This window comes from Artemia franciscana, chromosome 8 (assembly GCF_032884065.1).
Source record: "Artemia franciscana chromosome 8, ASM3288406v1, whole genome shotgun sequence".
Classification (NCBI taxonomy): domain Eukaryota; kingdom Metazoa; phylum Arthropoda; class Branchiopoda; order Anostraca; family Artemiidae; genus Artemia; species Artemia franciscana.
Window position 1 is genome coordinate 3,116,217 of NC_088870.1, and position 13,462 is coordinate 3,129,678.

Here is a 13,462-nt window from a genome sequence, read left to right on the forward strand (position 1 = left end):
ATATAAATATAATAATATAAAAATATAAATAAAAAAGTAAATGGAGAAAAAACAGCTTTCATTTGCTTAGCCACGGAAAAAGGATTTTGCAGTAGATTTTTTCTTACGTTTCTAATTAGTCTTAAAAATGGCATAGAAAAGTTAGGGTATTTATTGGTATTGTGAATGGAAGCTGATTTCTACCTTTAATTAATTAAAAAGCTTTCCATAAAAGAAATTTTCAAAGAAAAGTGAAGAACCATTTTAAACCCAAGGCATGTAGAAATATATTCCAAATTCACAACGAAAAAAAGCTATAAATAAATGAATGAAAATAAATGAAACTGAAAATAAACGAAAAATAAAATAAATGATTATATTTAACATGAAGTTAACAGATACAGATAGAGATGAATAAAGAAATAAAAAAACAAATAAAAATTAAATTGAATATTCAGTTCAAACTTAAAATGAACAAAAACTACAACAAAGATGAGTCTGGCTGCTGCCCCCCCCTTCCCAACCCCTAACCACAAAAGTTCTAAAGCCTTTTGTGGCATTTACGTTCTATTGAAAACTATGTATATTTTGAACAGTGTTCTTAGTTTTCAAAAAATTGATGACAAACAGAAAATGCATCACTATAATCTCTGATCAAAATATATCTATAACTTTTATCAAAATAGTCATCATCTTTGCAGTATAAAAAATTATATTCAAATTCCTTTTGCTCCTTGTATTAGGTCAAATTTTAATCCACTGAAGGAATAAGCTGAATAAGAATCATATATAAAATAAGAATAAGAATAAATAAGAATAAGAATCATATTGTATGGAATAAGTTGCCTGAATCTGCTCAAAGGTGCCAGTCTTTTAAAGTTGTTCAAAAAGATAGTTAAAATTTTTTGGCTTCTTAGAAGCTACTTGATCTATATATGCCTCTTTTATGCCTCTTGGAGAACGTGGGAAATATTTAGGGAGAAATAGATTGAGGGATGGTCCTTACAGTTGCCCTATGTGTGGAGAGATGGATGAGTCTTTGCAACATTATTTAGGGGATTGTAGGGAGTTGAGGGATTTGCGCTTGGAAATATTTGGTAAGGAGGTTGAGGGGAGAGATTGGATTTCGGAAATTTTGAGAAGTAGGTGTTACTTAACTTTAAACAATATTGGAAAGTTCGTCCGGGTAGGTTTGAGGTATGAGGGTTTCACCTCCTCCTAATATCTCGCTCTTTACGCTAAAGTATTTTTAGTAATTTCAAGTATTTATTCTACGGCCTTTGTGATTCACGGGTCATTCTTAAGGAGTTGAAACAAAATATATGCTTTAGTGTCAAGAGCAAGGTATTGACGAGGGGCGAACCCCCTCTTATGCGTATAAAAAAATATGAATATAGAAGTTCGTTAAGTAAGTTAATTGGTAAGCTACGTATATTTTTTCTAATAAAAAGGTCCGTAAAAAATTAAAAGTTCTAGTTGCCATTTTAAGTAACCAAAAAATTGGAGGGCAACTAGGCCTCCTCCTCCACTCTCTTTTTCTAAAAATTGTCCGATCAAAACTATGAGAATACCATTTAGCCAAGAAAAATAAAAATTGATATGCAAATTTTGATTTAATTATTCTTGTGCAGAGAGCCAAAATCAAAACTTGCATTAATTCTAAAACGTTCAGAAATTAAATAAAAAAACAAGTTTTTTCAACTGAAATTAAGGAGCGACATTAAAACTTAAAACGAACAGAAATTACTCCGTATAATAAGGGGTTGCTCCCTCCTCAACGCCCCGCTCTTTACACTAAAGTTTTTACTGTTATAAAAAGCAGAGTTGAGAGAAAGAGTCAAACTTTAGCGTAAAGAGCGGGGCGTTGAGGAGGGAACAGTCCCTTTCATATACGGAGTAATTTCTGTTCGTTTTAAGTTTAATGTCACTCCCAGCTTTCAGTTGAAAAACCTTTTTTTTTTTTTATTTAATCTTACTAGTGATCAGAAATTTTTTTGCCAAGACTACCCTTTAAAAGTACCTGCAATAAGAACTCTAATCAAATTTTAGTTGTTATTGTAAAATAATTTTCTGCTCTGATACTTCTGCAAACCACAGTAAAACTGGTTATCAGCCGTACTAATGTTAATTTATGTTCATTTTGAGTTTGACTCGGCTATTTATTGTAATTTCTGTTCGTTGTGTTTCATTTATTTATTTATTGTGATTTGTGGTAGTTTTACGAATGGAAGGATATTAGACTTCATTTCTGCTCATTTTTGGCTTAATAGAGCTTTTTACTTTTCTTCAAAACTTGTTCTGTAGACTAAGTTTCAGACACTTGCTTAAATAGGCAACCCTTTTTCATTAAGATAAATAGAAAAAAAACAAGTTTTTTTTAAATGAAAGTAAGGAGCAACATTAAAACTTAAAACGAACAGAAATTACTCCGTATATGACAGCGGCTTTTCCTCCTCCACGCCTCGCTCTTTACGCTAAAGTTTGACTCTTTCTCTTAACTCTACTTTTTCAAACAGTAAGAAACTTTAGCATAAAGAGCGGGGCGTTGAGGAGGAAAAGCCCCTGTAATATACAGAGTAATTTCTGTTCGTTTTAAGTTTTAATGTTGCTCCTTACTTTCATTTAAAAAAACTTGTTTTTTTCTATTTAATTTCTGGACGTTTTTGAATTAATGCATGTTTTGATCTTGGCTCTCCGCACATAAATAATTAAAACAAAATTTGCATATTAATTAATTGCAATTATCGGAAGACTTCGAGAAAAAAGGAGTGAAGGAGGAGGCCAAGTTCCCCTCCAATTTTTTGATTACTTAAAAAGGCAAGTAGAACTTTTAATTTTTTACAAACGTTTTCATTGGTAAAAATTATACGTAACTTACGAATTAACTTACGTAACGAACTTCTATATTCGTATGTTTTTATTGCATATATGAAGGGGTTCAACCCTCGTCGATACCTCGCTCTTTACACTAAAGCTTAAATATCCCATTTAAGCTATAGTGACTTTGAGCTTTAAGCTTTAGAACTTAAATCACACTCTGAATCACAAAGGCCGTAGAATAAATAGTTGAATTTACTAAAAATGCTTTAGCGTAAAGAGTGAGGTATAACGAGGAGGTAAACCCCTCATATGCGTAATAATTTTGTTCGTTTTAAGTTTTAATGCTGCTCCAGCCTTTCAGTAGAAAAAACTTTTTTTCGTTGTTTTTTTAAATAATACTAGAAAATCCCGCGCCCCCCTTGATTGAAATTCTCTTCCCCCATGAAAATTTCCTCCATGGAAATATCCTCTCATGTACCCCACCCCTTCAACTCTCACCCTTAAACCAAAAAATCCCCCTGAAAACGTCTGTACACTTCCCAGTAACCATTACTATAAGTAAACACAGGTCAAAGTTTGTACCTTGCAGCCCCTCCCACGGGGACTGCGGGGGAGTCAGTCGTCCCTAAAAACATAGTTATTGGGTTTTTCGACTATGGTGAATAAAATGGCTATCTCAGAGTTTTGATCCGGCGACTTTTGGGAAAAAATGAGTGTGGGAGAGGGCCTAGGTGCCCTCCAATTTTTTCGGTCACTTATAAAGGGCAGTATAACTTTTCATTTCTGTTAGAATAAGCCCTCTCGTAACATTCTAGGACCACTCAGTCGATACGATCACCCCTGGGAAAAAAAACAAACAAACAAATAAACACGCATCCGTGATGTCTTCTGGCAAAAAATGCGAAATTCCACATTTTTGTAGATAGGAGCTTGAAACTTCTACAACAAGGTTCTCTGATACAATGAATCTGATGGTGTGATTTTCGTTAAGATCGTATGACTTTTAGGGGGTGTTTCTCCCTATTTTCTAAAATGAGGCAAATTTTCTCAGGCTCGTGATTTTCGATGGGTGTAACTGATGTTGATGAAATTTATATATTTAAAATCAGAATTAAAATGCGATTCTTTTGATCTAACTATTGGTATCAAAATTATATTTTTTAGAGTTTCTGTTACTATTGAGCCGGGTCGCTCCTTACTACAATTTCGTTACCACGAACTGTTTGACAAAAGACCTATATAAGTGTCTGTAAGGATCAATAGAATCCAGGTGTATAGCCTAAAACTTAAAACCTCTTGATCCCCTTGAGTTGCCTCAAAAACAGTTTGATCCACTCATTATGTCAGCATTTTAATTATGTACGATTTACCCCCATCTAAAAAAAAAATCAATATGGTTTCTTCTTAAATTTAGAAGAGGCGATTATAAGTCATTGTAACCTCTAACGCTGCTTTTCTGGTCTAAGAAATAAAAAAAAGATTTTCTAATGAAATGCAAAATTTATTGAAACTTTAAACCGAAAAGAAAATAATCCGTATGCAAGACGGGCTCCCTCTCCTCTACCTCCCACTCCTTACACCAAAATTTATGAGTGCTCTATTGGAAGAATCTATTAGCGCAGCCAATGTAAAACTAATGCGTAATTGCAAATATTACACTTACCAATTGCCTTTCAAAACGTTTAAGTTTAAAATTTTAGTTATTTACTGCAAATATGCATTGGCAAGTTCGTTCTTTCCTGGGACATTGTATAAAACACTCTTTATCTAGTTCCTATTGCCTTTAAATTTGAACATTTATTCTTACAGCATCAGTCGTGTAAGCTTAAAACTTAGAATAAAGAGCGGGAAAGTAAAACAGTTCAAAACAGGGATGAAACCTTTTAATTGACAGTGAATATATATAAAAATTATTTAACTCAATATTAAAGCGGGGTTAAGGAAAGAGATTTCTCACTCATCTACTAGATAATTCCTGTTGGTTTTAAGATTTGATGCCGCTCATTATTTTCATTCGATAATGCTCGATTTCTAATTAAATTTTCCCTAAGTTCTTGAATAGTACATCCAGGGTTACTCCAAATATGAGGTGGTCTACCATCCTTTCAAACCAACTCAAATTGCTTTTGCAAAATAATACACCGAGAAAAAGAGCTGTTTTGGCATATTTACTGAAAGTGTAACTTTCAACTTAAACTATCGTTTCTGCAAAGAACTTGCAGTGTTCTAAGACAAACTTACACTTTTTATTCCTGTCCACCATATGGCTTAATATGTTGGTTTGGTTGGCTCATAAAGAAACGACATGAGACATAACATTTTTCATTTACAAGACATGATATCAAGTTGCCGGTGCCCTTATGTCTTTAATTAATTAGCAGGCGCTTACTAATTTCTGGTTATGTTTTAAACAGGTTTCATAGATGTTTATGATTTTTAACTTGCCTATATATGGCAACCCCCCTTCCCAAACGTCTTAAAACGAAAGGTTCCTATTTTTACCGCTTTTCTCTGACGTCGTAGGCTTTTCTTACAATTTGCTTCAATTATATATCAAATGAAGCAATCTCGCTCACAAAATCTTTACCTTTGCTTCCATTACTATTCCATTGCTTATTACATGTTCTGGATACGATAGTAAATTGTCTGTCGCTGTAATGCACAAATCGATGCTTTTGAGCCTGCCTTCAATACAACAGCTGAATCTCACATGCAGCATGAATATCCGATACAACAGCTCATAACCCTTTCTCAACAAGTATCTTCCTAACACGGGTACACGCAATTTCACAAGTACTTGACTTTTAAAACTTTTTATTAGAACTAACGTTTTTATCCTGCCCACTACATGGTGGGCAGCCTCTTTTTGGTTCAGTCTATTGGTTCAGTTGGCTCATAAACACTCAAAATGAGACACACGTTTTTTTTGTTTTGTTTTTTTTTAGTTACATGACATGTCAATGATGTCATGTTGCCAATACCTTTTATCTTAATTTAATGAATATGTGTTCATTAAATTATACTTCTGTTCTAAACAAGTTTCAGACATCTCGTTATTTCACAGCTTGCCTGTCTAAGGCAAGGCTCCTATGGATTTTCCCCGTGGTCTTGAGGTTTTGTCAGTCGTGAGTTTTGGACTTTGCTAAAATTTTATGCATTGAATACTACTCCTAAAAGTATATTAGGTAAAAGTTTAGTGTTTTTATTACCTTATATCGCTTATATCGCATTTACAGCGAGATAAGGTGGACTGCATCCTAATACTTTTAATCATCCTAATACTTTATACTATGGTATTTTCTGTAATTGAATTTTCGACATTACTAAATGCTTAGTGGCTGTCCTGGTCAGGGTGTGTACACGTGAGCTCCCCTTTTTGAATTACCCCAAGTCGAGCCTCTCAAGATACGTTTAGATGTAAAAGAAAAACCTTCAAGATTAATATTTTCTGAATCATACATGGAAATGTGGCAAAGATTTGTTCCTTTAAATATTTCTACACTTTTTAACAACTAGCAGGGTCTATATATTACCATCTCAAAAGATGGACTGGTCCTTAAAATCACCGCCTCCGAAGATATTTTTGAGTGCCTCAATGGTTTTCACGGCTAAATAGTATTAGTTTAGCTTTGAGTATCTCGTCAAATGCAAATCGTAAGTATGAAAATTCTGTCCAGTGCCAATGATATAACGGGATAACAACAAAATAGCGAATTATCTTAGACATTTATCTTGGCTTTGGCGTGCCAATCTCTTTTTATTTGTTTTCTTCTAACCAAAAGATTTTTACGCTCATCTTATGCAGGTTTTCATTCGTCTTTTCCTCTCTGGAAGCAGTAGACTAACTGGAGCAGAGTTGCCAATTTTTTGTGTTCTTTTTTTGTTCTTTTTTGGTCTATGATTGTGTTCTCTGAGCATTTAAAAATGTTTCGGTTATAGCTAAAATTTGTCCAACTTGAAATTTAAGAAACTAGAAGGTTTTTCTACCAGTTGTATTATTGACCAAAGCACGCTTTGTAAATATCTTTCAAAGCGGCCAGTTTCAAATATAATGAAAAGGGAAAAAAATTATATATAAAACACTAATACAAAATGACCTAGTGTAAAAGCAAGAAACTTACATAAACGTATAAATCCAGTACTTTGGAGAAAATTAATCACTTGCGACATCTCGGGCAAAACCTGGATGCTCAAAAAAAATTCTGAGAAAAATTACTTTGGTAAAAATAACTCTATTTTACCAAAATATGTATCAAGCTAGGAAATGTTTCGTCGAATGTCATAGATATACAAAATGTGTCCTGTTTTGTCCTTTTATATCCCAAATTCGGAAATGTGCTACTTTTTGCCCTTTCATTTCATTGCGTCCCAGCACATGGGGATGTGTCCTTTTGACATAAAATGTGTCATCGGCAACCCTGAACTGGAATACCCTTTGGTACCAAGGTGTGATTGATCTATTCTCGGTAATACAGAACCCGAAATTCAATCTCAGCTGCAGCAGACCGCCGCAGGGCCCCGAATTTGATTCAGTGGCAAAAGCTTGTTCATAATAATCAAAACAAGAAAAAGAAGACACACTGGAATACTTTAATAATTATTCGCTGTTCCGCTTAAAGGTCACAGATGCCATTTTCAAGAAGATCAGCAGAGCTTACTAACAGTTCGTAGTAAGGAATTGTTAGTAAGGAGCGACCCAGCTCAATGGTAACCGAAACTGCTAAGAATGGAATTTGATACCAATAGATCCATTAGAAGAATTGTATTTTTATTCTGATTTCAGACATTTGAGTATCATCAAGTTTAGCCTTACCAATCAAAAGTTACGAGCCGGAAAATATTTGCCTTATTTTTGGAAAAAGGGTGAAATGCCCCCCAAAAGTTTTATAATCTTAATGAAAATCGCACCATCAGCCTTTGCTTATTAGAGAACCCAACTCTAGAAGTTTCAATCTCCTATCTGCAAAAATGTAGAATTGTGCATTTTTTGCAAGAAGAAAGATCAAGAATGGGTGTTTGTTTGTGTTTTTTCCCAGGGTTTCGACCCTTTGATCCTAGAATATCGTAAGAGGATTCATTCAAACGAAACTGAAAGTTGTAATGCCCTTTATAAGTGACCACAAAATTGGAGGGTAACTAGGCCTCCTCCTACACTCACTTTTTCCTGAAATTCCCGATCAAAATTTTAAGACAAGCATATTTTTCAGCATAGTCGACAAAACGTAATGTCCTTCAGAATAACTTAATTCCCACAGCCCCGGAAAGAAGATGTGCAAGCTATTATCTTTGTCCATAATTTACATATATTATTATTTATTGGGAAGCATATATACGTTTTCAGGAGGATTTTTTCTAGTGTGAGGGGATGGAGGAGGGAGTTATGTAGGAGGATATTTCAATGGAGGAATTTTTCACTGAGGAAGGGGAATTTCCATGAAGGGCGTGCCGGATATCCCAGCATTATCAAAAAACGATCAGAAATTAAATTAAAGGAGAACAAGTACTGAAAATAAGGAGCAACATTAAAACTTAAAACGAACAGAAATTATTGCGTACATGAGGGGTTCACCCCATACTTCACTCTTTACGATAGTGTTTTTTTAGTCCTTTCAAAAGAGATATTTATTCTAATTAAACGGCCTTTATGATTCAGGGACCCTTCTTATAGAATTGGAACCAAATTCAAACTTTAGCGTAAAGAGCAAGGTATTGACGAGGGGCCAGCCCCCTTAAATATTTAATAATTTCTCTTTGTTTTAGGTTTTAATCTTGTTCCTTAGATTCAGTTGAAAAAAAATTGCATTTAATATACAACAGGATGATCGAAATGTGACTGAACATAGATTACTTTGGAGGGAGTGATACTCCCTTTGAAGGAAGCTCTGAAAAGAGTTTTTTTGTCAATTATTTAGAAGTATTAAAGTGCCAGATAAGAACTCTTGGTGTCAGAAAATAGAGCAACAGTCTTGGGTTATAAGAACAACATTTCTTAAAACGAAAAAAAATGACGGATTTTATTTAAGGTTGTTATGGATGTGGGTAGTCTGGAAGACGGAGGGGATTCGCTGTATATTTTTGGGTACCTGGCAAACTTACCCTATTTCAAATAGAAAGCTGTACGAAAAGTTTGGTTCAACCCCGCTTTGAAGGGCTGTAATAAAAGAAAGGTTAAGATAAATAATTTCTTAGACCACAGTGCTTTTCCATTTACGAAAAAATAATTGAAGAAAAACGGGTTTGATTTTTATAAGGCAGTGAACAAAATAAAATATAAACTACACTTTAGCTAACAAAAACACTTCGAATATTTCGGCACCACATTCGGGAGCCTTTCTCAGCGAAAAAAAAGACAATTACACAACAATTTAAGACTTTTTTAAGACATTATAAAAATGCCACGACAACTAAAAGACCACAAAAAAATATAAAAAATAGAATAAATAAAAAACAAAACCCACATTATAAAACAAACACTCCCGCACTGACTGTAACTTTAGAAAAACTAAAGTAATTGTATATATTGACACTTTGCTCTGCCACAATCGGTGTATAAATGGGAATCTATTAAAAATGAAAATTATAAATACTTGCAACAATACGAAAAGAGGTCACCCAACCCCAAATCCAATCAAAATCTTACAGGTTAATGAAACATAATTTCTTTTTTTTCCGCTGAGAAAGGCTCCCGGATGTGGTGCCGAAATATTCGGAGTATTTTTATTTTTGTTAGCTAAAGTGTAATTTATATTTTATTTTGTTCACTGCTTTATAAAAATTAACAACGTTTTTCTTCAATTATTTTTTCGTGAAAGGTTAAGATGGCTAGGGGACGTTCTGCAGATGAAGAGTTACAGATTGCCAAAGATCGTTCTTGTCAGCCAACCATCTAGGGTCAAAAGAAAAGCAGTCATCCCCGAATGTGGTGGGAAGATATATTAGGATGGAGGAGGAATGTGCGTAACTGTGTGGCCTCAGACGGCTTGGTACTGCATGAAGATCTCAAAAGTAGCAGTGTTAGTAGTAGCAGTAATATTAGCGGTAGTTATCTTGTAAAATTAAATTGGATAGCATTCAGAAACTCTTGAATATTTCAGCTAATGCAGGACTTACTAGATATACCTGACATTATAAATTACATTGATCGTGGTGGATATCATTATTTTTAGATTTGAAAATGTTCAACTTCTGAAAATCAGCCGGCCCCCGCAATCCTAACCATAGCTCTTCTGCGAATACTGAAAAATCTTGGCTAATACGTAAACTATAACCAATAAATGAAAATATGAATAGCAGTATTTGTTATTGCAGTCATAATTCTGAAATTTGGAATATTCCCAAATTTTAACACATTAGGTCAAAATAATATCCCTCTAGCAACTACTGATCAATGAATTACAAGCTGTATATAAAGCCATAAAAAGGTTGCATGTGATAGATACCATTGTTTCAAAGTTAAAAAAAAAAAATCATAAGAAACCCCATATTCCTGCAATTTTTTCGATAGCCCTTCAGCAACTGCTGAAGTTTCATGGCTGATTCACAAAGTATAACCCCTACCAACAAAACTACCAATACACTACCAATAAAATTGATTGCGATTACTATCATTGTTCTGAAATTAAGAAATTCCCAAGTTCTGAAGGCAATAGATCCCGAGAATTTCGAACAAATGATTGTCAAATGATTGTGTCACATTTCGTTTATCAAAAGGGACTGAATTAAGTCATTCCAAGCTTTCCCTAGAAGGTGCAATATCTTGCTTAAACGTTTAAATGAGAACAAGGAAGTGGGAGTTCAAGTTAAAACAAATGGAATAGTATTAGAGTTATTATCAATCGCTTAGAGTTATTATTAGAAAATAGTCTAACGAAAAAGATATTTTCTGCGAAAGGATCTTATACGACTAGAAAATGTTGTTGCCTATTTTTATAATTAGGGGGTGATTCATAACGCCTGATTGCCTCAAGTGGCGACACATGTTTTACCAACTTATTGGTTGCAGCTCTTGTGAGGGAACTAACAACCCCTATACTCCCTTGGGACATTCAGGGGTGAACCCAGGATAATGGCGGGTTGTTTTCCCTCCCCCAGTAGCTCAAAATTTGTACTAATTTCAGGGGAGGGGGACAAAAATACCGGTGGGGTGCCCATGTTTTTATAGGTACTTATCAAAAGTAAATTTAGAACCTATGCATGTGAACAACCTTAAGGGGAATAATAATATCTTGCATGATATAATCTTAATACAAAGTCCGTTTTTGAGTGAAAGTTTGCTTTGAGATTGCTCAGAAAAATTTTTTTCACCAGATATATCATTCCCACTGCAAAGTTTTAAGATAGTTTCACATTAGTAGCATTACAAGGGTTGAACACTTTCTTAGTTAATGCATAGAATACATTTTGGTTTTCAAATTGACAACCAAAATCAACCAAATTTAACAATGTCAATAACCAAAAATGATCATTTATATGGAACATCCTTCCCAATTTGGCTCAAGAATGTGACTCGTTTGGCACCGCCAAAAGGGTTATAAGAAAAATAATTTCCATATTATTTGTATTACTTAAATGTATAGCTTATAGGGCTAACCAGCCTTTATTAATTTTTTTTTTAGAGTTTTGGCTACTGTTAGCGTTAGTTATTTTTTTTCAACAGTTTGTTACAACAATATGAATGTTGACTTTATTAAATCACCGTAACTTGTTTTTATTTATTATTATAGTTTTAGACCTTGGGATCAATTACAATTGTCATAAAGCATATTTAATGAACTCTCTTTCCTTCTTTCTATTTTTTTTATTTTCTCCATTTTTATGAATAAATGTTTTACTTTAATGTATTTGTATTTTAATGTTGAGAGATTTGCTTCACAATCTCCCTCCTTACAGGCCATGAAGCCTTTGTGGGATTTTGAAATTGTACTATTGAATGTTTTTGTTTATTTCTTTTTTTTGGTGAAATAGCCTAGATCTTATCTTATCTAACAGCCCTCTTATTTTGTGTTTTTATTGTGTCCATCTAGGTGATCAAATGTTCAAAGGATATTTGTTCTTAAGGAAACCAAATAATCGTTTACAATTAATGTTATGACATAAGCTACATATAGGTAAATGCTCAGGGCACTGCTTCTTAAAAGTAGAAGTAGGCGTTGCCTTTAAATTAAGGTTTACAAAAAAAACTCGCAACTATCTTTAGGATATATGGTTATTAAATATTGACAATTTAATTTCTTTTCTATAGGATTTGCTGGGGATTAAAAACAGTAAATGAAGCAAAAACAAACATCTTTACCTCAAAAAGAAAAGCTAAAAATGAATTAAAGACATAAATTTTTAGTACAAAAACTGAAAGGGCGGGATATTCTTAGCGCATTATAGCATGTTGGCGGCGTCACACAGAATCTAGTAAAGAACGAATTTCGACCCATACTTAAAAACATTTATTGAAGAAAAAAAAGGAAAAAAAAAACTGTCGAGCTTTATTAAAAATTAAATAAAAAAAACAAGTTTTTTTAACTGAAAGTAAGGAGCAAAATTAAAACTTAAAACGAACAGAAATTACTTCGTATATGAAAGGGGCTGCTTCCTCACCAACATCCCGCTCTTGACGCTAAAGTTTGACTCTTTCTCTCAACTCTTCTTTTTAAAACAGTAAAAAACTTTAGCGTAAAGAGCGGGATGTTGGTTCAAGCTTAGAAGGATCTCGTAACTCACATCTCTTGTTTTAAATCTCAACTGAATCCAGCATAATTGGGGGGGGGCAGTTGGGGGGACCGGAAATCTAAAAAATACTTAAAGCGGTGATATAAAATGAAACTGGACGGGAAGAATAAAAACCTGTCTAAGATACGTGACTGACATTACCAGGCCGGATCTGCTCTCTTTGGTGGAGTTGGGGGGGGGGGGGCTAATTTTGAAAATTGAGGTATTTGTAACTTACGAAAGGGTGACCAGATTTTAATTAAATTTGATATTTAGAAGGACCTTGTGCTTTAAAGCTCTAATTTTAAATTCCGACCAGATCCTGTGACATTGGGGAGAGTTGGGGGGGGGGGGGAACCGGAATTCTTGCAAAACGTGAAAATTGGGGTATTTTTATCTTACGGATAGGTGATCGGATCTTAATGAAATTTGATATTTAGAAGGAATTCATGTCTCAGAGCTCTTATTTCAAATCCCGACCAGACCTTTTGACATTGAGGGAGTTTGAGGGGGAAATATTGGAGTGGAGGAATCGGGATGAAGCTTTGTGGATAGAATAAGCAAATGTCCTTTATACGTGATTGACGGAACCGTGCTGGATTCGCTATCTTTTGGGGAGTAGGGGAGGGGCTCAGTGATTTGGCGAGTTTGGTGCTTCTGGACGTGCTAGGACGATGAAAATTGGTAGGCGTGTCAGGGAGCTGCACAAATTGACTTGATAAAGTCGTTTTCCCATATTCGACCATGTGGGGGGCTAAAGAGAGAGGAAAAATTAGAAAAAATTAGGTATTTATAACTTACGAGTGGGTGATTGGATCTTAATGAATTTTGATGTTTAGAAGGACATCGTGACTCAGAGCTCTTATTTTAAATCCTGAACGCCATTAAATCTCTGATTTTCCTTTTAATTCAATCTATTGATTCATAGAATTTTGTTAGAGCTCATACTGTATGATCTCTT

The 13,462-nt window shown here is 34.2% G+C and overlaps 1 protein-coding gene across 7 annotated transcripts in view; it reads right to left on the reverse strand.

The window, feature by feature from the left end:
• Nucleotides 1–13,462, reverse strand: part of LOC136029877 (dopamine receptor 1-like) — a 298,704-nt gene that overhangs the window by 154,493 nt on the left and 130,749 nt on the right. Inside the window, exon 1 of one of the 7 annotated variants that reach the window (XM_065708356.1) lies at nucleotides 5,387–5,796. The exons of 4 other annotated variants lie outside the window; for them this stretch is intronic. In XM_065708356.1, coding sequence (XP_065564428.1) covers nucleotides 5,387–5,518 — 132 coding nt within the window. In that variant the 5' untranslated portion in view covers nucleotides 5,519–5,796. Of the gene's footprint in view, nucleotides 1–5,386; nucleotides 5,797–13,462 lie in introns of those variants that run through there. 2 more of the 7 variants (XM_065708351.1, XM_065708357.1) reach the window with 2 other exon arrangements.